This window comes from Notolabrus celidotus, chromosome 2 (assembly GCF_009762535.1).
Source record: "Notolabrus celidotus isolate fNotCel1 chromosome 2, fNotCel1.pri, whole genome shotgun sequence".
In the NCBI taxonomy this organism is placed as follows: Eukaryota; Metazoa; Chordata; class Actinopteri; order Labriformes; family Labridae; genus Notolabrus; species Notolabrus celidotus.
Window position 1 is genome coordinate 13,374,255 of NC_048273.1, and position 26,279 is coordinate 13,400,533.

The 26,279-nt window shown below is 41.2% G+C and overlaps 1 protein-coding gene across 1 annotated transcript; it reads left to right on the plus strand.

The window, feature by feature from the left end:
- Window positions 1–2,188: 2,188 nt before the first annotated feature.
- Window positions 2,189–22,752, plus strand: cbarpb (CACN subunit beta associated regulatory protein b). Its single transcript, XM_034678011.1, is given in 12 exon segments — window positions 2,189–2,310; window positions 3,233–3,435; window positions 4,375–4,447; window positions 6,080–6,228; window positions 8,793–8,854; window positions 10,365–10,527; window positions 11,009–11,183; window positions 11,600–11,746; window positions 14,131–14,368; window positions 14,965–15,154; window positions 18,141–18,682; window positions 18,685–22,752. Coding segments are annotated over 10 exon segments (2,667 nt in total). The 5' UTR covers window positions 2,189–2,310; window positions 3,233–3,435; window positions 4,375–4,399; the 3' UTR covers window positions 19,638–22,752.
- Window positions 22,753–26,279: the final 3,527 nt, after the last annotated feature.

A 26,279-nucleotide genomic window follows, 5' to 3' on the forward strand; every position in this document is an offset into this window, starting at 1 on the left:
CGAGCCACCTAATGGTATCATAACAATGGTGTATGCTGTTTTGTAATGACACAGCACAATTTTATAATTTAATTGAAATGTATTCAAACTATTTCCCCACGCTATGGTTCGCGGACCCCCAGGGGTCCCAGGACCCCACTTTGAGAACAACTGAGCTCGAGTACCGTAATTGTGCTCTCAGCCTACAGAGAAAGTTGTGAGGCACAGACCCCCAAGCTCTCCGACTCTACTGGTCACACTATAACTTAAATATAAGACTCTTTGAATCAAAAGAGCACTCTACAAGGTTAATGTACCATAAAACTGGACAATATACCCCTGTTTTCTGTGCATGCATGGTTATGAAGTGAAGGAGAAAAGATGTGAAAAAAGTTGCACAGTGCCGCTGTCTTTTCCAGCACAGCGTGCACTCAACATTCAATGAATGGGGATGTGTTTTGTTAATCGGGTCAGGTCGCACGCAGCCATGTAGGAATAATTTTCCAGGACTATATGTGATTTTCCAGGACATTTTACTTTTTCTCCCATTTTCAGGTATTTTCCAGTACTGGAAAACTGGTCAACTGTTTTCCAGGTTTTACAGGATGCGTGGGAACCCTGTATAGAAGTACTTTTAAAGACATGGAATAAGTTTAATTAGACTAAGCCAGAGTGCACATTTAGTAGATGAATATAATAATAATGTATGATTTGGAATAAATTACAATATTGCACATGGTTATGAGGTATTGCACCGGAAATCAAGTATTGCACATGTATGTTATCAGTCACAGGAGTCTTTAGTTTTTACAGAATGATAGTTAGTGAGGGTTCATATCTTCTAATGTGTGTCCTGAATGCCATGTGTTTTCATAAGTTAAAATCTTTTCAGAAGCATATGCAGCCTCTTCAGAGGGCTGAGCACCCCTGAAGGTCTGATCCTGTAATCGCCCCTTGCAGTGGTGTTCTCAGGGGGGGCTGTTGCCATCATGCACAAAAGAAAACACGCTACAATGCCTTCTTTGATTCCACTGTAGTGGATAAAACATTAAAAAGTACTTTCTATGGTGCACTTTCAGAGGAAAATGCATGAAAAAGTGCCCTCTGGATACCCCACCTATGTAAAAACGTAAAAATAGAATAAAATAGTAAAAAAAAAATAAAGAAGTGCCCTCTGGAATCTGAAAAAGTGACCTCTTGATGCCCCCTATGTAAAAAACGTAAAATAAATAAATGAAAAAGTGCCCTCTGGAATCCTCTAAAATATAGCCTATGAAAAAGTGCCCTCTGCATGCTCCTAAAATGTATAAAGCATAGAATAAGTACCCTCTGGATGCTCTGTAAATGTGCAAAACGCAAAGAAGTGCCCTTCTGCATGCCCCTCAAATGTACAAAACATAAAAAATGGCCCTCTGTCGCCCCTCAAATATTTAAAATGTTAAAAAAAAAAATTCCCCATGGATACCCATGTAATTCATTATGTTATGTTGTTATTTAACTTATGCACTATAATAAATAATATATAAATTAATTGATAAATATTTCTGTGTTTTCCTTTTTCATAATTCAATTTCCAGCACAAATGGTCACATATATATCCACCAGAATGCAGGAATCAGGTGTTAGCTGCTGAAAATTGCTTAAAATTCAATGAAATGTTGAAATTTGTGGGAGAAACATTTGGGTTTTACTCATCTTCTCTTTCATGTAGGCTACAGTTTGTTTATTTTTTTTGCATACAAAGCAACCATCTACTGATGACCACTGATCACCAGTAGATGGAGCCATATTAACATTTCTAACAATACTATTTCAAATCAAAGAGACCCACAACAGGTCTGGTCTAGAACTACAGTTCATATGCCAGTTATGGCCATGAAAACCTGCAGACTAGTGTGAGCTTGTTTTAAGTCCTGCAGTATAACTCAGTATTTTAATTAAAAAGCACACAGGAGAAACTTAGCAGTTAAAGTGTATGCATGATAAAATCAAACTTATGTTAAGACACTCATTGCTTCTCGACGCCGACAATGTCTCTCTGTGTGTGTGTGTGTGTGTGTGTGTGTGTGTGTGTGTGTGTGTGTGTGTGTGTGTGTAAACAGTGAGTGAGCATCAGAGTGATTTTGAGAAACCCTTCTATCATAATTTTGCCTTACCTCACTCCTTGCGTCACGTGGTGCGTCTCTGACTGGGTGGTGGGCGTGTCTTAAACAGTGGGGTTTCATTCATAAATACTTCAAGCTTTAAAATCCACATTAAAGTGATCACTGAAGAGTTTGGCGGTATCGGCTTTGCCCCTGCACCCCTGCATGGACCAGGCTGCTTCAGTGGGTAAGTGCTACCTTTGCTGCATGCCCGCTTGCGCGCTTGTGCAGCCACAGTCTTCTCTGGCGTTCTCACCGGACTGATGAAAATCATTGGCGCCTGTGAAATATCAAGATGGCATTTTTATTAACGTTTCTGCGCTTCACGGGGCGGATCTTCTTTTCATTTCATTCATTTTCTTAAACGTTATGGTTTTAAGACGCAGCATGATTTGTTTGTTTTGTCCTTATTCTGAATATTCTCGCCAAACCTCCATAAGAAAACATCTGTTTTTTTCCAGAGACGAAGCTATTTTGTGTTACTGCAGTAACCTGCCAAGCAAATCCAGATTCTTCCTATTTCCTCATTTCGGACAGGTTATTTAGGCTACTGCTTCAAATTTCACCATTTTCATTGTTCAACAAATATACCCAGCCTATATTGAGTGGTTCTTGATATACACCAAATGATCTGGCATGACGGGATATGCCATTGCTGGGACACCTAAGTCTCCCCATCTGCTCAGTCAGCCAATCAATACAGAACCCATCTGGGTTCCTTAGAAGTGAGCAATTATCAATAAAGTATGACACTTCATTTACTTCATTGCCTAATCGTTATTCTCCTAATGTAACAGCAAGGGAAAGGCAGCCAAGTGTGATTGGCCTGTATATAATTTTAAACAGGTTATCAAGCTTTTATTATAAACATTGGGCATCATTCTAGCTTCTAGGTGTTGTAACAGGTGTGTGAAACAACAATATTCAAATGTTTGGTTGTTAATCAATGTGAGGCAATGTTAAGGAAATACAGAGCTGTCACTGATACAGAAAGTGAAAGAGAGTCAGTGAGTGATGACATGCTATATTGTTAAATTCAGTCTTTCTCTTCATTTCATTTACCCAAACTCAATAATGAACCAGTTATTGTGCTGTGTGTTTGTCATCAGCCATGCAGCACTACCGTCCTGCCAGCACTCCGAGGCCAGTGGGCCAGCCTTGAGGGGGATAAACGCCACTGCTCAGTCTCAGTCAGCTGGCAAGGCTGAGGTGGCTGAGGATGCAGCAAGGGAGCTGAGGAGGAGACTCCTGAGCCACACAGCCTGACACACAAATCTAGAGCTGCTGCTGCTGCGCACTGCCCTCCATCAGGGTAAGATACCGGACTGGTAGAAAGCAGGATGTGGTACAGTGCTGCGAAGGAAAACAGTCTGTTCAACACATAGCCTGATGTGTATCCCTGTCACAGTTTTCCAAGCGTGGATGGTAGATGCAGGGAGTTAGACAGGCTGGCTGCACACAGCTCGGCATTAGCTTACAGGTTGTGGTGCTGAAGTTGAGTGCTGCAGGCAAGCGAGGAGCACTGAGTGCTGCTGGAATGTTGCTCCTACCCTGCTGGGTGAGTAGATCTATCCAGGGTCTGTGTGTATGCGTGAGAGAGTGTGTGTGTGTGTGTGTGTGTGTGTGTGTGTGTGTGTGTGTGTGTGTGTGTGTGTGTGTGTGTGTGTGTGTGTGAGTGTGTGGGCGTTTGGTGCAGCAGTAGCAGTATTAATGGCTATGATCTGTAAGAGCAATCGCATAGCAGTAGCTCTAGTGGAAGCTGATGGAACCAGTGTTTAAGTAAGGACTAGTTTTTATCTCTGTGTGTATGTCTCTCTGTGTGTGTGTGTGTGTGTGTGGGAGGTAGGTGGAGAGTCTTCAGACCGATGTAGAATTATGGGTGATGATTTGCAGCTGAGATGCTACCATTTGCATCTTCTGTGGGCTTCAACGCATCCGTGCAAGAACACACCGTCCATACTCATGTTTGGTTTCCGATCTCTCTTACAGTACTTCATGTCTATAAGAGATGCAACAGGATTGTTATGCTGAAATTGGCATCTGAAGTCTCATATAGGATGCATAATGAATGTTAATTGTGTCCAGGAAGACAGAGAAGTTTATTTCCATTTTATTGTGCAGCTTTGGTTGTGGTTTATTAATGCAGATAACTGCAGTACATTTGGTGGTTTACTTTGTGTTCTGATGAACAGCTCCAATAACAGTCATTTCCTCTCTGTGTTTGTGTTTATGTGCATGTGTTATCTCTCAGGGGGACCCTCTAGTTGGCCTGGACCATGAGCAATGAGTCTACCGTCTGGAACACCCTACCAGAAAACTCCACAGTAAGTCTGTCTTTCACCACTTGCTTGTTCTCAAACTTCCTGTCCGTGTTTGTGTGTATCTCTTTGTGTGCATGTTGTGTCCAGCTCTGCATCAGAACCATACTCTCCCTCATATTGTCTGCTAGCCGATTGACTGGCTAATAGGGAACATCCTGACCTGGACCTGAAATAATTAAATCTCTGATCTAATCTGAGCTTTAATTTCCCCCTCGCATAAAAATTACAATGTGACATCAGAGTGGAGCGCTCATTAACGCTTGCTAGGCCTCATAGAGCTCAGGGTGAGTCCACCTATAGGATCATCATTTTGATATTTATACAGAGTCTGTTGTCTTTATGTAACCAGGGTCATCATGTCAGTTTGGTTCTCCTTCAAAGAACAAGGCCTGCTGTTGTTTTCGGCTCTCCCACTCATGTTGCCACCTTTCCTTTTATTCAAAGCATTTCAATACCTTTTATGTTGCCAGTATGGACACAGAATAATGTGCTTTGTAAGGTTTACAATCACAAAGATGATAAGAAATGTAATTAAAACAGGCATTTTAATGGTAAACCAATTTAGTCAATAGATTTCATGTTAAACATCTGGCAAGGTAGACACAGGGTTTTTGGTCAAACATAAATCCAGCTTAATAGCATAATAAAGAAAGTCATTCACAGATATCTTCCTAAAAAATGAGTTTATTATTCCACAATCAAATGTGATTCATATCTAGCAGCCGGCAATAAGCACTGAACTGGCTTTTGGCCAACTTTGGTCTCAAGGTAATGTAAAAGTAGAGAAGTAGAGATGTATTTATGGTGCCAAATACAAGAAAAACATCCTCAAAAGGGTGCAGTTGACAAAGTCTCATTGTCAGTAATATCCTAGTTCATGAGGTGAGTTGAGTAAACTTTTCCCAGTCTATGAAAAGAGATTTCAAGATGATGTCTCCAACTGTGTAGAAAAATGTTTATCTTTCAAAGCTTTAATGTTGTGAAGCATCGTTTTGTGCAGCTGAGGAAGCTTACAGCAGGGTCTATACTGCTGCTGCTCTCTGCATGTGTCATTATCTCAGCTGCAGTCTTTCCGGATGCAGCTTTCCCATAGCTCAGGTAAACTGTGGACAGGTTAATAGCCCCAGCATTTATTGATTCATTACACTGAACTCCTGCAATTATGGATTCACTTTATGAAAAACAGCCAAACCAGGGGGCTGAATCAATCTTTTAAGCTGCACGGTGTTACTGTGAAGGTAAAGCAGCAACACAATCTGAGCCACACTGCAGCTTGTGTGTCAAGAGGGCATTTGATGCATTACATAAATGGGACGCTGTACTGAATAGTGTCAGGGTTTTTATGTTTTTTTAAGAAGTTTTATCTTTACTTGTGCTCGTTCTTTTTTAAGTAGCACTCTGCGGGTTCAAATTCAGAACAGGGTGACACCAACTCTCTTCCTGTTGTGGCTATTTTTGACTTCTTATCACTAAACTGTGTTGAGGTTCAAATATCAAACAACCAAAACCACTTGATCAGAAAAGTATAGTGTTGTATCATACAGTTCTCTGCAGATATTTTGACAACTCAAATGAAGATATTACCTCTTTATCTACTGTATTTGTATATCTCAGCCTTCTCTCTGTGTCTCTCAGGAGATCCCGATCAAGGCCGAGGAGCAGGGAGATGGCTATGTGCTCCTCTTGGTGATCCTCTCCATCTTCTTGGTAGGAGCATTTATCATCACCTCTGTCCTCTTCATCGTCTGCCGTCGCAGCTGGCGAGGAGGACAATGTTGTGCCAGGTATGATGCAAAAATGATAAATACAATTTTCCACATTGAACACCACATTTACGATCCATATTTAAGACAAGCTATAAAGCTCTGGCAACAGATATTCGAGTCAAATCTGGCAACCAATTTGTTTGTTCCAGTATCTTGCTTGGCTGCCATTACTTCTGTGGCACCTCACTGTGTGCTGCTGCCACCTGACTGTGACAGCAGCATAGACAGTTGGACTGAAAATGTTAGACAGCTGATGATGAAGCGACCTCAATCAGGAGATCTTGACATTATTTAGATTTTATATACAACAGCCTGATTACATCATGGAGAAACAGAGAAACCAACTTGTCATCCGCCACATGTTAGTAAAGAAGTGCCAGCTAATACAACATTATTCCATTGGGTCAGTCTCTTATGAATAGTACTGTTTTGAGAATGCAGCTAGTCTGTAGTGATTGCATGTAGCTCTTACTTAACTGTTCTAGAAGAATGCTGAACATGTTAATCCGGTGACGAACAACAAAACACCATCTCGACATCACTCAGAGAGGTACAAAATGACTTCTGACAATACGTTGTAATTTTCTTTATCCCCTTCTGAAGGTTATGTTAGTCAGTGGATGTATAGCCGGTGATTCAGTGTGAAGTGTTTGCTCTCATGCACAAGGACTCATTGTAATGGCTTGTCTTGTTGTAATTGTGCACTCAGTTTTTTTCGTTGTTGTTCATGCAGCTAACTCCACAGGTTCTTTAGAGGACCTTTACAATGTCGTCAAAAGTGATGTTACATAGAAAAGAATAGTAAAAATGGAACATTGTTCACTTCTCAGGACAGCTTGTATTACGCACAGAGACGCTGACGCGGTAATGGGAGCTTGTCACTTTTTGGAATTGGCAGATGCGTCTTATAGCTGAAGTAAATACTTGAGAGCTATAAGAGGCAGAACTTCATGAACAAAGAAAGTGTGCTCTTTGATAACACAAGCACAGTAATAATGTTATCTTTTTGGACGTTCAGTTCATGTTGATTCCATGCAACATATATGCTGTGAACATGTGCTGTTGTTGTACAGGTTTTCATTATGCATTGTTATTTTGTTTCCTTGCACCTCTGTGATATGATCCTGCAACTCTTCCAGTGCTGCAATCCAACACATGACACCAGACTTCACATCCTTCAAACTTAAAACAACACCATCGCTAGACAGGTTCGACAAAAACTGCAGACAGCTTGCTCTACAAAGGTAGTTTGATCTGCAGATCCGGGTGCACAGGTGTTGTTTCTTGACTGCATTGCATTAAAGCATATGTGTGCACACACACAGGTACACACAGCTTGTTGACAGGCAAAGTCTACTCTTCTTGTGCTCACATGCAACAGATATTTAATGACTTCTTGGTGCTTATATTGAATGTGTATACTTACATAATAGATGAAGCTCTTTGCAATTGCAAATTAAGCGGGTGACTTCCTGTGGAATGTCCAGTTTGCTCCTCCCACCGAGTCTGATGTCTTTAACAGTTTTACCAGATGTGCTTCATCTGTTTTTATTCAGCAGTAACATGGCTACCCTCGAGACCCTTTGTCTCCCTCAATAGCAGCAAACATCATCAAGTACACTTGAATATATGTGCGCACCGGCTAGATGCAGATAAACACAGAGCACAGAGGCTGAGCTGTGATGAGGAGAAGCCTGCCGGGGGAGAGCAAAGGAGAGGAAGGCAGACTGGTACAAATGATGAGCGTAATGAGATTTCATAGCAGCCAACGGCTGTGATTAATCTTGCGTCTCAACCCAGCACTGTGTGCGCACCGAGAATACACACACACACACACACACACACACACACACACACATAATCATACACACAGCACTGGGAAGCTAGAGTCACAGAGGAAATGAAAGACAAGAAGAAGCGCAGATCTGGGTGGAAGGAGAAATCCCTCAAGTCACTTCACACTCACACACACTCATGCACACACAGACGCACTCACACACAACTCATATCTCTACACAAAGGAATCAGATTGAGAAGAATTACTGGGAGGAGCTTTCCATTTTTGTTTCTGCCTCATAAAGTAGATTTAAGATTTGAAAAGTTGGTATAAAGGAGGAGAGGCAATGACACTGAAAGGTTTAAAGAAAAAAAGCAAACCCAAAAAATAATATAAACCCAACTCCCAAACAACGTGACCTTTATTGTTTATTTTCTCTGTGCCCTTACAGATAAGTGGAAATGTACAATCCAATAATGTATCCTGATTTATCATTCCAAGAGGTCCCCTTGCCCTGAAGGTTATCAACCCACTGGCAGTGATTTAGGTCCTCATTGATTATACACAGCCAGGCAGACAGCCATTTAGACAAACAGGACAGTGAATGTCCAGTTATATGGCCTTGCAGTTATCTTAAGACTGGATTTCTAAACTGTTGATTCTTAAGTACTATGTTTACTACTATGAAGCGATGTACTTGGGTTACTTATGGCTGCCTGCAGCAGTAGAGTTCAACAGATGAAAGACAGACTTCAGGGGAAATCATGTCCCAGCATTGATCTGAAAATGTTTCTGTCTGCCCCAGGGCCAGCGATGACCCTGAGAAAACCACCACCACCTACTTGGAGGAGTCCCAGCCCACCCATGGTAAGAGAAGAATGGACAAAGAGGAAGACATGTAGGGAGGGAGGAATGAAAGGGGGGATAAATAAAAAAGGAAGGGAGGAGTAATGGAGACAGACAGGCTGGGAGAGGGAAGGATTGAATTGATGGAGGCAGTGATATTTTTATCCCGTCAGCACAAATGTGTAACGCCTATTCCATTATAATATTGTGATCCCAACCCAATTAGTTTAAGTAGCTGTGCCTTTCCTGGAACACCTTCTGACATTTTGGGACCAGTGGATGCACTCTGGCTGAAATGAAAATGATCTAAAAGGCGGCATCAAGTTGGCACCAAACTCCTTTTTTTAAGCCTTTCTGCTTATTTTTAGTCAGCAGTCTGCCATACCATCCTACTCATCCTTAAATAATATGTTGTTACCATACATCTGGTCCTAGAATATAATAATAATAATAATAATAATAATAATAATAATAATAATAATAATAATGTGTACAAAAGTTGTCACAAATTGAGAAGATCTTGACCAAATAGGTACAGCTATGCTAGCAACTATACATGAAATAGCTGCCAATGTTAGCTAAGAGTGACAATGCTAACATGCTAATGTTTAAGAGGTACATTGTTTATGGTTCTTACTGTCTTAGTTAAGCTTCTGTATGGAGAGCAAAAGCAGGCAGATATAATGACATCTGCTGCAATCTGCTCTCTATTAATTTATTCTGATTAACAGGCATTTGCATGCAAGTACAGCTAACAGTTCCTTCTAGATCAAAATGTTCAGCTGAATCTGCAAATTTAACTGAAACTGAGCAACAGGTCTGCATTACTCAGAGCTGCAAAAGACAATCAGCATTTACATTTCACTTCTGGAAATGCATTAAAAATGAATGATGGACCTCCACTGAATGATTTAGAAGTTGTTTCCTTTTCCTCTTCAGAACAGACTTGATTTGCACTTTTACTTTTAAAAATTCATCAAAATGTTGTTTTTCAGCAAATTTAAGATCAGTTAATTGCAAGTAAATCACAAGTTGTTTTCTCTTCAGCTGTATGCCACTGAAGTAAGCCATAGTTAAGTCTCTGTGTAACTCAATATTTGCAATGAAACTAAGACCTATAAGGCACATATATACAGGTGCTTTTCTGGAAGATGTATTAAACCAAGAAATGACAGTGTTTATTTTGCTGACGTTTCTGTTAGGATGTTAATGTTAGCTAAGATTGACAATCCTAACATGCTAATGCATCGCAGGTATAATATTTATGATTCCTTAAACTAGTCTTAGTTAAGCTTGTTTTGCCTTACAGTACAGTTTTGTCTATACCTATTCCATCCCTTGGTCCTTTGCTAACTCTCAGCCCTCATTACTCACCCACAGCTCGCATGACTAAACATTCTGATCACATTATTGACTGTACAATTAAATATCAAATCACACTACCCCACTATCTTTCTTTGCTGTCACCTCTTCCATCTCTCTACTCTATCCGGCTTCCTCCTCTGTCCCTTTCCTCTTGTATCTCTGGCAGAAATCACCATCAGGGTGGATGAGTCAGAGTGCCTGTCGATGGCCAGCTCTCACGACCAGGAGACTGAGCGCTTCCTCTCCACGGGCACCACCGGACGCCGTGTCTCCTTCAATGAGGCTGCGCTCTTCGACCACGGCAAGAAGGCTCAGGAGAAGGGCCGCAGGTCAGAGAGCTGATGCAAACACATGAACCCATAATTGTACAAATTTTCATTCTTTTAATTCAGCTTTCAGCATGCATTAAATTCCATGCACTCCAGCTTTGCTGCTATGTTGGATTAAAGGATGTACACATTTCAGTGCCTACTTTTTCTATGTTAGTTTAGAGTTGGGAATTCGTTTAAAATACATTACATATGCGGTGGACATAAAGAGCTTTGACTCTCTCTCATTACTTCACAGCCCTACTTTCTCTTAAAGCTCCAAGCCTGAAATGTTAATTCTTCAAAAGGAATTATCCTGTAGGGCTGTATGTAAAATTCAGTGTGGCTCTGATGGGTTAGAGAACTGAGATATTCCCCATGGCTGTTTGACTCTTGTGCAAGAATAAGCTTTATCACTTATTACCTAACACTTAAAACTTACGTCCATACGTCAAACAAGAATAGTATTGCCTCTCATTTAACTCTTCGCTCTTCACCCTAGGTATACTCTGACTGAGGGCGACTTTCACCACCTGAAGAACGCCCGGCTCACAAATCTCCACATCCCCTCCCCAGCCCTCAAGATAGTCACTATCCATGAGTGTGACTCTGGTGAAAACAGCCTCACCATGACAACAACGCGCCCTGTCACTAAGTCGGCCCTCTCCATCTTTCAGGTGGGAGCTTTTAACCTGCTATTAGACATGACGCATCATTAGTCCTGACCAGGGCTGATTAGAACATCAATCACTTGAGTTAGGATGAGAAAATGTATCAAGCTAATGTACCCAAACATAGAAATGAGGAATCTTTTGGCCTGCTCATTTCAACAGGCGGGGATCATTGATTTCACATTTAGGTAAGGCTAGTCAGTCACCAGTATCAGGCCGACAGCGGGACAGGAAATGTGTTTTTATTCACAAATGCTGCTGAAATATGAAAACAAACACTGCAAGTGGAACCACAATGCTGCATAAACTTTGATTGTACAATTTTGAGTAACTGAATCAATCAACAGAGTGTTTTGAAGACACGCATGTTAACAAAAAATCCTCCAGAGTAGAAGAGTCATTTTGTGTGTCCCTCTCCTCAGCCCATGTTGTGCCCCCTGCCACAAACAGCGCTGACCAGTCTCAGTGTCAATCCCAGCTGTGCCCTCCCTGGAGATGCTCTCAACTCTGTGGTGGATACCAGCTTTGGTGACAAAGCTAAAGCTCTAAGGATGAAAGAGCCAAGCTCAGTAAGTTACCTCAAAGAAATGTTACAATGTAATGTAAAAATGTAGAATCTGTACAAAAGGCCCAGACTTTAATTTGACAAGTGCCCTAGTTTCTGTTTGTAATATTTGTGTCACCTATGTAGTACTGATCAATTACTTATCAGCAGGCCTTTGTGCATGTAAGAAAAGCAGTCTAGAGCTCGGACTTGGCCTACTGGTTAAGTTGTGCACCCATGTAGCAGGCGGCCCAGTTTCGAATCCAACCTGCGGCTCCTTTCCAGCATGTCATTCCCCCACTCTCTCCCAGTTTCCTACACTATCCACTGTCCTCTCCCTCTATCAATATAAAGGTGTAAAAGCCCAAAAATATAACTTTGACAAAAAAAAAAAGACAACACCTAGACTTTCTTCATGGCCATCTGTTAAAAATGAATTTATCTCCACAAACAAACAAATATCTACAGCTAACAGTCAGTCATCAGCAAACATTTCAACTTGAAGCCGCTGCGAGGATCTTTAAGTTAAAGTTCATTTTGGCGCCCCCTGTGGACAGAGATATGTATTGTATCTCTTTGCTGATTTTGTCCTGTTCATATCATGGCAGTATTTTCTGTCAAAAAAATGTGATTGTGCTTTTTGATAACAGTAATATATATCACGTATTGTGTTAAAAAACATTAAAAAACAAGTCTGATTCAGTGTATGTATCGGGTCTGACACCCCCTCACACTAGTTACATAACAAAATGACATTTTTCTGACATTATGTATTTTCTCAGGTGTTGCTGACTGTCAAGTTTGCTTTTGTAGGTCATAAAGAGCCATCAGTATTAATTTCAATCTGTTTCACAACTGGACAAAAACTCTTCCCCTTTAAGTGATCAATCTGCTTGTCACTGTGTGACACAAAAGACATTAAGTGTGGCTTGGATACTTAACGTTGACCTCTTCTCAACAAACAACAATCTTAAAAGCTTTTTTCCTCTCCTCTTCCTCTTGAGGACAGCCTTGATCAAGCTTGCACATTTAATTTTAACAAATCTGTATCAAGATTTTGTATTTTCTTACCTTAAGACATGTTCTTTCTGAGTTGACCATCAGAAATATGTTTCTTTTTCCAGTTCATACTATTAAATTCAGTGTAATGAACAAAGAAATGTCTGTATTTGTTTTGCAGACATATCTGAAAGGCAGGTTTTGTTGTTTTTGCTTTTGATCTGAATGCATAGTTGCTTTTCAGTTTGCTAATTGAACTGTCAACTATGTTAACAATGCAGCTCACAGGAAAATAAGTCTTAGCTGTTTATCACTAACCACTGGATTCTCCAGAAATAGTTAGCAATTCTTCCCAAAAGGTTAAATATTGTCATCAGGTTATTCCAACGGGGTGTGAGATTAACAAATTGTATGTAAGAGCTCATGTTATGAAAAATCAATCAATCAATCAATAAATCACTCTTTATTTGTATTTTTTTATTTTAACTTTATTTTACCAGGAATAGTCCCATTGAGATACAAAGTCTCTTTTTCAAGGGAGCCCTGGCCAAGACAGCAGCATAAAAAGTTTCACAAATAGAACAGGACAAAACATACAGTGACAAGTAACTATTACATAGATTTATAAATTAGCAGTGTTAAGCTTTAAAACATGTGCACAATCTGATCAGATCATCCTTTATCCTAGTTTTGAAATCCTCCAATCAAATTAAACAATCCAGTTTCAGGCGACCCTGAAGCTCAAACCAAGAAGAGGGAGCACAGACATTAAAAGCACTTTTACCAAAGACATAGCGCCAAATCCCAACAGACAGTATCTCAAGACGCTTTTACAAACAAAACCATGATAAGATCATACTCAGTCTTATCTCATCTTAATCCACCATGAGCATTGCACTTTGCAATATTTAGCTAGTTACAGCGGCGAGGAAAAATTTCCTTTCAACAGGCAGAAACCTCAAGCAGAACCAGACTCATGTTAGACAGTGATCTGCCTCGATGGAGTTGGGGTTGGAAAGAGGGATAGAGGAGAATAAGAGAGAGAAATGATAGTGATGAGACAGATAGTAGTAGTGGAGTAGTAGGGATCCCAGTGTGTCAGAACGCCAGTTCCCCCGGCAGTCTAAGCCTATAGCAGCAAAACTAAGAGCTGGTCAAAGCCTGAGCCGGCTCTAACTATAAGCTTGATCAAGAAAAAATGTACACACTCAAGATAGTCACTCAGTGCAGTCAACCAGTGAGTCATCCATACGGACCTAAAAGGGTCATAGAGCCGGAGGGTTGACCAACAAGACTGATGGTTGAAGGGCAAACAAGGAGCCCGTGTTAAACATCACTGTCAGAAAGAATTACACACACAGCAATACTCTTTGCTAGTTTTTCTTACTGACCATGTTTCTCTCTGTTCAGATCGAGATAATGGGAATAGGTCCTCGGGGCAGAGGCAGCAGCATCAGTGTTGGAGAAGGAGCCTTTGTAGCGAGCGGTGCCCCTCCTGCCAGTGGTGGTGCAGGTAGCCAGGGGCCCGTGCTGCAGTTCTTTACCAAACTGCGGCGCCATGCTAGTCTGGAGGGGGCCAGTCCGTACTTTAAGATCAAGAAATGGAAGCTGGACAGCAGCCAGAGAGCCTCCAGTCTGGACACCAGAGGTAATGGATCCTTAATGGTATAAAGTATATTTATGTTATCTTATTTTTAGAAACAATCTGTGCTCATGCAGCAGGAGAGTAAGACTTGCTTAGGATTCTTTGTATAAATCATGACCTATAAAAATAACATTTTACTGCTGGTAGTTTTTTCCTAGCTGTGTTTTCTCCATTTGTTTGTGTGTTTAGTATTATTGGCAACTCGAGGTAAACAGGCAATGGTTAAGCAGGGGGCTCCAGAAACCAACTGTGAGAAGCCTTTTGCCTGCTAGGAATCGGATATGCACGCAGACACACACACATACACGACAGATGGCTGAGTGACGTAAAGTTTGCTCTTTCCAAGTCAATTTGAGCCCCTGAGTAAATCCTTCCTGTCGATCTCTTTCATCCTATACACACACATTTCTCCCTGCGGTTCCCAAGACTCATCCCTCTCGCACTAAGGGACCAGAGAAAGATCACTAAATCCCCTGAGAAACCTCCACAATTGATGGAAAGCTTTCCCTTGAACCAAGTGTCACTTCCCTCCTGCCTGCTGTCACACAACTTGATCAACTCCCTGCTCCTCTCCCTGTGATTTTCTTGTTGTGGGCCAGGCTCTCCAAAACGGAGACAATTCCAGCGGCAGCGAGCTGCAAGCGAGAGCATGGACCAGGACGACAATGACGCCCACCACATAGACCTCATCCAGTACATCGCCCGCACCCATGACATCCCCTACTGTGCCACCCAGCCCACCACACGCCTCCTCTCACCGCCTTCCACACCACCGCCCTCCCTCGGCAGGTATCTTTAATTTCCTTGCCATTCATCCTGTTCACTGCTTTGCTGCTCGACAATCATTTCTTAACAGTTTCTGGAAAATGTGTGTTAATGATATGTATGATTTGGCTCTAAGTCCCAATTCTTTCCAACTTTTCCTTGACAACACTGTGCTTTTTGAGTCTTAATGGGCCAGATAAGAAGCGGGATGTGGGAAACAGATAGCACATACAAGTATCAAGTTACCGAACTTTAATTAAATGAAATTTAATGAATGACTTTTTCATACAAATTGTGTCACTCTGTCATTTAATTAGATGAAAACACACGTTGTGTAACGATAAATACGACAATCGTAGTCTAGTTTAATGTGATTTAATCCATCTGAACAAGAGCTCTTTCACAACTATTTCATGATGAAGCCACAAGTAGGGGATTCCCAAAGTGTAACGTAATGGAGTGGAGAATCAGGACACAGAATAGGAAACCATTCCACCGCTGACATGGTCTAGTAATGTCATGATATCCACGGAAGCACAAGGGTCATTTGTTATTTTAAGCTTGCACAAAAACTTGCCCAATGTTAGGTTATGGAACAGAAATAACCATGCATTTTCTTAGATAACCAAACATTTTTTCTTGACTGAGTATTAGATTAAAAAATCAGTCCATTTCCGGTGTATGTTTGCACATGTTTGTTTATTAAACTAAAAATAATTTCCTGGAAGCTGCCCTCAGTTAACTGATTTGATGATCCTCATGATCACTGACAGTGTACTACCTTTCACAAGTTATGTTTTATACAATATGGCTTCTTAAAATTAGCTGTACCAAGAACGTAGGGGTATTTCTGGGATGTTTTCCAGCACACAAGGCTTTGGTGATCATGTAATCAGCAGGAATCTGTGTTGTGTTGGCCGGGCTGGAATAATGCTGTAACAGCCAGTTTATCTTAATGGTTATTCTGAAGCACACGATGGACAGAAGCCTGTGTGTTAATTTTACCACCTGTTCCATCTCCTACGCACAAACACACAAAAAATCACACAAGCTAGCTTAGTTTTTAAGCTAACAGTAGTCACTTTGAAAACAAAAAATATTTTGGTGTCAGTAAATCAACCAGACTGTTACAGACATATAATATACACAAAAGAATCCATCAAGTAAGTGGATGGATTTAGGTTATAACTTAGACGAAGCAGTTGACACTTTGAGAAGAAAGGGGGGGAGAGGAAAAATTTGCAAAACAATAGAGAGCATTCTGGAGCTTAGAGATCTTTACAGTCACCTGTAAGCTAATACCAGCTACATTTCGTGTTATTATAACCAAGAGAGAGTTAAATGAAGGTTTACATTTTGCATTTGCAGATAGTACAAAAGCAAATGGGCTTTTTAAGGGCACAGTTAAGTGCTGGGAATGTTCTAAATACAGGGTACACTTAGGACTGGGCGATAATTTGATAACAATAATTATCTAGATATAATTTTTAACAATATAAATATAACAAACCTGCTATAAAAAATCGATAAATTTACGCCTGTGATTTCAACCTTCAACCACTGGAAGGGAGGGGGCGCTAATATGCCTTAAACACTAGTTGCCACACATAATTAACAGAAGAAGAAGACGTCATTTAACAGCCAATCATTTCGCAGGATAAGAGGAAGGCGGGCTTAAAGACATTTGGAGCGGAATGTAAACACAGCTGAAACGAGCGACTGCAACACTGAAGAAAACTCAAAACCTACCAGCTCAACACAGAGTCGTTATTCTGACACTGTGCTGACTCAGCGTTAACTATTAACTTAATACACTTCATTAAATAAACTTTCAGGATGTGGGTAAAGGAAGAGCACGCAGACAACTTCTGTTGTGCACTTCAAACACGTTTAATGTCTGACGTGTCCGTAGTACAACTGAGCACTGAATAACTGTGATGCATTCACTGCACTACAAAACTAAAACTTCAGAAAAATCTCATCTTACACAAAAGACCAAAAATAGGGATTCAAGAAGCTCATCAGAGAACTAAACCCAAATACAAGCTAACAAACCATCTAGTTTCTTCAAAGTTTACTCAAGACCACAAATTAGCCTTTAGATTTAAATGAAATAATGATTTCATATTTATCCTGATAATTTTCAATATCAACTGATCTGACAAATTTTATCATGATAACATCTGTTTCAAAATCGCCCAGCTCTAGGTACACTTACACAGACATTGATCTTAGGGTCAAACTGTCTTAAAATTAGCTTAATTACATGGTAAAGTTTGCCCCATCTGCACCGGTTGATAGCCTAGCTTGCATACTGGCTAAGCTAACACTTACTTTTGACATGTTCATTATGCAACCCCACTTCAAGAGGTGGAACAATCTCTTCAAAGCTCCTGTAAGGAGGTTTTAGCTGGTAATGAAATGGACTTAATAAATACGCGCTGATACTTCTTTACGACCTTCAAAAGCTAATGAGAGCATCAGCACAAGATTATTTCTTTGTAGTCATCAATCCCTGTTAAAGGCTGCTGCGGGGAAGATGGCAGGAAAGGCAATTAACAAGCCTTTTTTATATTTTCACAGAAAAGATTCACAGTAAGTGATATGTTTAAATCGTAAAGCAAAGCAGGATGAAGTTTTCAGTCAGAAAACATTACAGACACAGACAGGACAAAATCAGCAAAAAAGATATGAGTCACCACTTAGTCCACAGGAGGCACCAAAATCGACACAAGCGGATAGTACCTCAGAGAAGCTTTGAATACAAAGTTACATATCTGACCCTGTTACATTCAGCTAAGCTCTGATCCAACACATGCAACGGCAACCATTGCAAGCCATAAACTCATTCTGTGCACCGTGAACACAGCCACGCCTCAGATGAATGTGTTATCTAGGTAAATGCTTTGAAATCGGCACGTACTGCGTGTGCTCTTGTGTTTCTCCCCTTCATCTTCTTCTTGTTTTTTTTCTTTTATGTTGTCTCTTCACACCCATGTGCACCCTACAGGGTAGAGGTAGAGGTCATAGTGGAGCCCAGCTGCAGCCACGGAGGACCAGGGGTGATTGGCTTGTCCCCTGATCCCCAAGATGAAGCACTGTCCCTAGCAAGACGGGAGGGTGCAGACCCTTTGGAACCCCCAGATGCCCAGGACCCCCTGTCACTTTACAAAGACATCTGGACCCTTCGTGCCTCACTGGAACAGAACGCTGCCTCCGACCAGAGCAGCAACAATGACAGGAACTCGGTCTGCAGTGATGCTGACAGCGTGTGTTCACTGGGAGGACGCACAGAGACAGAAAGAGGAGGACTACCCAGATATCCGTCCCAGGATTTAGGAGATGAAGCAGAGGGTGGAGAGTATGACAAGGACATTATGATGTATACAGATGAGAGGTTTGGTGTGAAAGATGGAAATAAGAGGAAACAGGGAAGCACAGAATCTGAGAGAGGGAGCAGCGACAGTGAAACAGGGACTCGTAAATTGCTGCAGATGGACAGCGGCTACGCCTCCATAGAGGCTCCGTCTCGAGGTCCAGAGGAGCTGCGCCTTTTGGCAGCATGAGCGGCAGCCCCAAGGACAGAACAGCCCACGAGAAGAGGCACCACTTCACCAATGCAGGGCGAACTGGCACAATTGGTGAGAGCTTTGAGTCTCATCTCTTTGAGGAGGAGCCAGAAGATGAGGTGTTGTTGGGTGCCAGCGGCGGGGTTTCCATAGAAACAGGAGCTGGCTCACTAAGCTGGTTCCCTTACGGTCAAATGATCACACCTCGAGAGGCTGTGCAGCCATCACCTGAACCGATGCTGCACAGACGAGACTACAGCATAGATGAGAAGACGGACGCCCTTTTCCATGAGTTTCTCCGCCACGACCCTCAGTTTGACCAGCAGGAGTCACCGCTAAGGAAGCACCGGTCCAGAATCCACCTTCGCAAGCAGTGGCAGCGGCACAAGCAGTGGAGTGATCCTGGTGTCAGACACTTCCACAGTTCTTTTGAAAGACAGCGCACCCCGCTACGAAGGGGGGAAAGTGTGAACTACCCACTGGAAACAAGCTACCACAGTACACTTCCCAGAATCGTCAGTGCTCCTGACGAGGAGAACAGCGACGGCACTGGAAGCACCCCGACCACTCCAAAGGTTGAGCCCACAACTACTGACAATGGAGGTAAGGACAAGGATCAGGACCGCATCTCCTCGTCTCCACCACCTCTTGCAACCTGTGTCTCAGAGAAAGACGGAGCACCGAGCGAGCACCAAGAAACTCAGGAGGACAGCAAACCATCTGGACTCCCTCCCGAGCCCCTGGATGAGCGCTCGCCTCCTCAGCTACCCGACTCCTCAGGCTACGGCCCGCAAACCATCACTGCTGAGCTCACGGACAAACTGACTGCTCACCTGGACGAGAGGCTGTACACAGGCCTACGCAGGACCAAGGACTCCACTGCTGAGTGTGTGACGGTGACGGCCACACACGCTTCTCCAGACCATAGCCCAGTGTAGCAGGGCTCCGTCAACCTCCTCATCAACCTTACTCCTGCTGATACTTTTTCTTTCTGTTTGATTTGTCTTGCCTCTATTGTCTAAATGTCTCTCAGTAATCAGCTTGAATGATGTGATCCAGACACATCAGTGCTCAATGGAGATTTATATCAACCCATACTTGAACACAAGACCATCTTAGACTCAGTTAGTAATACAGTCAGTGTCTCTCTGCGCCTGTTAACATTACTGTTCAATGTTGCATCATATTAATTACTGGGAAACAGAAGAACAGAGCTTACATCTAAATAGTCATGTGGTTTAAGTAATAACTGTCACTGTCTCTCCTGCTGTCAGTCCTGTTTTTGCTCCCCATTATGAACAAGACGCTGAGAGCCAGCATGGCCTTCACACTCATTGATCCACTGTGAAACCAGGTGCTATTAGACAAGTACAAAGTGACAGATCTGGATGTAACAGTTAACCCTTCAAATCCTGTAGTCATGGATTAGTGGAGCTTGTCATGTGATAAAAAAAATGACTTAGAATAGCAGAATTGATCTACCAAAGCTATTTAAGGCAGACTGTAGTACTTCAACCTGTTCAGTAGTTTCCAATCTATAGTGATCCCAATAAGAAGTCTGAGGTTTATTAATAGAAAGTGTAGCATAATTGTCTGTCAAATTGGAAAAAATGCTTAGGATTGCTAGGAACGGTTAGCGTTGTTCCCGAATTTTGAAGAAAAAAAGTTGATATTGATACAAGAGTTGCGGTTACTACATGTTGACATACAACCACCTGTACAGCTACAATAGTAAGGGAAGATATCTCTTCATTCACTTGGGTTGTCAATGCGTTCCATGGTTAGCCAGTGTTTTCAGGTGCGAACTATTTGGATCAAATTCTGCTCCTCAAAAAAATAAATTGAGCCTTAAACTGAGGGAATAAAAACATGCAGATAATGTAAAACACATATTTAACAGATATTCTTGGGAACACACAACAATGGAACCATCGATATACTCACTTTGTCCTCATTGGGTGTCTGATTGGTCGTGATTTTTCTTGTTTTCTGTGAAATTGCCTCTCATCTATGTGACAACTCTTATCTTTATCTATTATGAGTTTCACTATATTTTGTATGTCTGCATTGCTTCAGTCACAGTGAAAAAAAGGGGACAGGATCTACACCAACAGATAAAAACTAGCAAACCAGACAGCCACTAGCACTGTGGTATGACGCATCAGTCACAAATCTCTGACATGACCTCTGTACCAACAGGAAGAACAAACTCAGTCCTGTGCACGGGTTCACCATCATGAGGAGACTGGTTACAGCTATGAGACATGATGGCCTCCCTCGCATTTGTTTAGATTTACGGCATTTATCAGAAAGGCATGCTTTCTTGTGCATGGGGTTCACAGAACAGGCTTAATTTTTCCCCTCCAACATTCTTGTTTTTTTTCCCGTCCCCTCCTCCTCCTTCTTCTTCTTCTTCTGAGAAAGTTGACAATGTCTTAGATGTCTCCCATGCTCGGGCCTGAGGACTTTGCTTTGTGCCAGCTTATAAAAACCAGACTGAACAGTGATGGTATTTGTAGTACAGTCCATTTTTGGCTTCCTCTGTGGGATTAAAACAAATTGGCACATGAAAACGAATTAGCAGATTATGTTCTGGTGGTAAAAAGTGCAAGAAACTTTCAGATTTTTTTATAAAATGTATTTTTTTGTTTGTACATCTCTGCTTTAGATCCTGCGCAGTAGCAGCGGGTTGATTTTAACCCAGTTTCCCTCATAAAATCTTATTCCCTGAGGGGCTATTGGGCTTTCCGTCTCTCCCACATGCAGCAAGGGGAGCCACTGCAGAAGAGTGTGATGAATATTAATCATAACAAGAGAAGGATTCCCGCCTTTCATCCCGTCTCCCTGCCCTCATTCTTCGCGGCTGTTACCTTGCAGTAAATTGAAATGACTGAATAGAAAATCAGGGCAAAAAAACATTACCCTCCTCTGTGTGTGTGAGTGTGGGGGTGGGGGGTGTGGGTGGGGGTGTTGTAATGATGATGCTCCTCTTCAGCCTGCCTAGATTAGATCTGTCTCCAATTTGTGACAGGGATCTCCTTTTGTGGCTAAGTGGACTCTGAGGCAGAGGCTGTTTTCCTCATTAGGAGAGAAATGACTGAGATTAAAGGAGGTGAGCTCCAATGAAGAGTAGAGAGGATAGTGATGTTTTTTGCTCCGTCCTTTCTTTCATGTAGGCTCCCTTAACACACAGACACACACACGCACATTGTTTCCCATTTTTCCATAAATAACTCAATGTTTTGCAATCACGTGATGTGTTTTCATGACAGAGCTGATCAGCAGAAAGGAAATGAAACCCCCCTGTCTCAGTAATGATGGAAATGACGCATCCCTGTTGACAGGAATTACTCAGCTAATTCTGACATTTCCTGGAATAGGGGAAGACGGCTCCATTTCCAACAAATCAAAGCAACCAGGTCCTACAGTAGAGGCAGAATGAGAAGAGAACAGCACAGTAACTGCAACAGTAGAAAGAGAATGGCCATAAGGGAAGTTTTAAAAATCTGTACGTGTGTACAAAGATTTAACTTTGCTGTCTATACAAGCACAATCTACGCGGAGCTAGACTCAATCAATGTCCTTTATTAGCTATAGACAGATACTGTTTAACTGAGGACACTGTGTGTTTGTATACTAACCAGTAGCCTGTCAAATGCATTGATGCATAGCTGTGTGTAGGTCTGCATGAGAATTTACATTTTAGTACAAATATTCCTGTTTTCTCAGACTTACAGTACAAAATGATCATAGGTAATGCTCCAGACAAAACATTGATATGACTAGATTTTGTACTTTATGGAATCCACTTTTAAAAGTCATGCTAGGATGCTGTAACTGATGAGATTTTGTGAGATTTATCCCCTTGAAAGTAGAAGTATTTCTGTATTCCTTGCTTGTTAGTTAATTGCTTAATTTATCCAAAAAGAAGACAAGCTTTCTTAACAACTTTGCTTTTGTTGATCCAAATCTTATGAGCCTTGAGGGACCAAATCATAAAAAAAAGTGTTATTCCAGAATTGTTTTCCAATCTGTGAATAAATGAATGAAACAAAAAAATAGTTCTGACTGTCTTTATTTCAAGGAAATGGATGTTAATCAAGGTGTGGGAACACATAGCAGATAAGGTTCCCTCCCATGAATCTCATTTCATTTTTCTTTGTTGTTAAGCTGGTATTGATTTCTTGGCTTGCCGTATCACCTCCTCCAAATTAACTGGAGAGAAAAGCCAAATCCAGCCTGTGATCTACAAAAGAAACATCTCACATGTCTGCTTTCTTCGCGCCTCACAATAAATCCCACTGGCCTGAGCTCCGGAGTGCACTTTTAAAGGAGAGAAAAGTTTAAAGGACCCTCCTTCACTCACTGTTTTAATATATTGTGAACCATGTTGGAACTGATATTAAGATGTGTCAACAATGTGGGCTGTAAATGAGCCTAACTCTACAACACTCTACAGGCTCTTTGTGACTGTACCAAGCAGCAACCTCCGGCCACAAGAATTGAAGCCAATGCAGAAGTGTTAAAATCTGCAGTTCATCAAGTGTCCACTTGAGGCTGGCTCCAGAAGTACCGGAAACCACACACACAGAAATAAAAAAAAAAACGATATTTACTGCAGAAATTAACATGTTTACAGCCTGGTACAAAAAAATTAGTGTAGTCTTACATTTTTTATTGCGCTGCAATTTCAAAGATTTTAAGATTTTCATTATGAGAGGCACAGCTGAATTGATTGACAGACGGGAACACTGTAGCTGTTGGCTAGGAGGCTCAAAGCCCGCCTCTTTACCTCAAACTAGCTCGAGAGCAGTTAGGTTGACTTCAGCATATCCAATATGGTTCCTGCAGACGATTGGCTTCAAAGCAGCGCTTCAGAAACAGATGTGTTATTTATTATACAATCTATGGACTGTACTCTGCATTTGTGTGGCATTGAGCTATTCAGAAAGAAAACATATTCATGCATGACAATTCAAAAATGTTGATAATATTCCACAGGTGACATTTTAACCTGCTGATGGCAGTGAAGGAAAAGTGAAACAACTCTGGATTTTAAAAATCTCATCATTTCATTTTTTAAATTGTTTAGTGTTGCAACTGTAAAGTTTATACATTTTATTTACAATCTTGAAACCTACATATTTTGTGTGGTTGTCATGCAGGCCCAATACGGAGGAGGATAGTGTGCGTCATGGTAAGTTTCACATGTATGTGCTGTTGTACTAAAGAAGCAGAGGAGGGTCATAGTGGTAGTCAGCAGGCAGGAGGAAGGCAGGAAGACAAAGTTTGCGAAACAAGTTATTGAATCACTGTCTCCAGTCAGTTTCTATACAGTCATCTTAAAGTTTCCTTTGTATGATCGAGGCAGATGGCTGTCTAACATGAGTCTGGTTCTGCTTGAGGTTTCTGCCTGGAGCAGGGAAGGGAAACTCGCTAAATGCTGCAAAGTGCTCTACTCATGGTGGATTAAGATGAGATAAGAAGACTGAGTCTTACCTTGTCTTGATGTTGGGTCTTTGGAAATAATTTAACATATAGTACGGTCTACACCTGCTATGTTTGTAAAAGCATCTTGAAATAACATCTGTTGTGATTTGGCACTATATAAATAAAGACTAATTGATTGATTGCATATGCATTGACCCTGAATGCTAATCACAGCAGTGGTACTGAATAAGGCAGTGGCAGGAAAAACTTTTTTGCAAACATGATAGTATGCTAAAATTTGAGAGTAAAGGCAAACCACAGAGCACTGCAGAGCTTCATAAAAGTTGCTTGTGTTTCAGGTAAATGTTAGGATGAATTTAACTTTTACCTCAGGACAAATGTTGGTATCACCAATGTTTTGGTGGATCAATATATGTCCAATGCTGAAGAAAATACTTTCAACAGTTGCTGATTTGTACACCAAATTGGAAGTCCAAAAGACATTGTTATTCTTTGTGCTAATTACCCATGATGGCTAAAACAGTGCTGAGGCAAACCTGCACTGTAAAATTAAAGAGACTAAATTAACGGCCAACAAAAGATACTATTGACAAAGAGAGGAGCTAATGGGGCCATGGCTGAAATTTAAGGTGATTCACGCAGATTTATACAGAATAATATAATGGTTTTCTAAAAGTCTGAGCCCTCAAACCCATCTTACAAACTAATATATCAAAGTCAGTGAACACTTAACACTGTGTCATAAAACCAGCTACCTCATGGACAGAGCCCCCTTCATCTTTGCACTATTGCACGTTATGTTTGTCTATTGTTTCTGAATTGCACTCGTGCCTTTTGTACTTACATAAGTATTTTTTTATTAGTACTTGATTTTTAGTGTCTGTCTATTTATGTTTGTACAGGGAGTACGCAAAAAATACCAGAGTAAAATTCTTTGTATTCTTGCGATACATTGTGAATAAAGTTCTTTCTGATTCTGATTCTGATTCAAGGTGATGCAAACTGTAGAGTGTTGGTTGTATACATGGAGGGAGCTTTAGGGAGGACTGCTCACAGACTGCCACTCCCAGATGCACGTTAGGATGAACTGAAGTGAAAATAAGACAGAGCTACATTTCAGCTTCATTCTTATCCCAGTCATATTTTAACCATATTTTTACACATCCTTTTCTTTACATATTGGCAGATTGCAGATTTAACAGTTCAGTCTAAACACGTTACAGTCATTCAGTGAAGGCTGAATGAAAGGGGGAACTGGAGCAATGAGCCTCTCTAAAAGAGAGGAACAGCTACAGATTCAGACTTCTTGTCCAATGTGTTCATTTCACCCTTTTACATCATCTGTGCCCCACCTCCATCACTCTTTGTTGTCTGTCAGCCAATCCCTTAGCCCGACAGCTTGGCAGTCAGCCAGTCCAGAGTTTGTAGTGGGGGTTCCTTCAGTGACGTTGCATCATCATACGTGCTGTGTGAAAAATCCAGAGAAACGTCTTTTGAGGTATTTCATGTATCTATCCACAACTGTCAGAACGCCAGTGTAGGGGGGAATGAATTCCACACAGGCATGTACAGTATCAGATACATTTAAAGTCTGATTCCAATTTAAGAATCATAACTTTGCATAATCAATACATTGGGATATTGATTGCTATAAAACCAAACATCCTTGTAACGTTGTTTATTTAGTCCTTTTTTCAAAGCTAGCTGCCCTTGATGAACACCATTTCCCATGTGCATTGTACCCTCGTGTGTTATACAGTATGTCACAGCTTTTCAAAGGAGGCAGGTTCAGACATGTCTGTAATAAGACACACAGGACTGAGCTGTCTGATGTTTTGGTCAGCAGAGATTACAGCAAAAAGATTGAATACAGAAAGCAAAAGACTGCTGGTGAATACAATATGGATGATAACCATAAGAAGACTGGAGTAACTGCTATGATGAAGATACATTTATGAAAAACCGAAATAAATCATAGCTTACTTTCTAAAACTCTCACAGAGTTAGCACTTAAGTGGATCAGCCTAGCATTGTAGCACAAAAAAGGCCAAGGGTGTCATTTCGACTGTTTTCACATTTAAATGTCATGTAACTGTTACATTAAAGATTACAGAGCTGCCGGTTCTTGA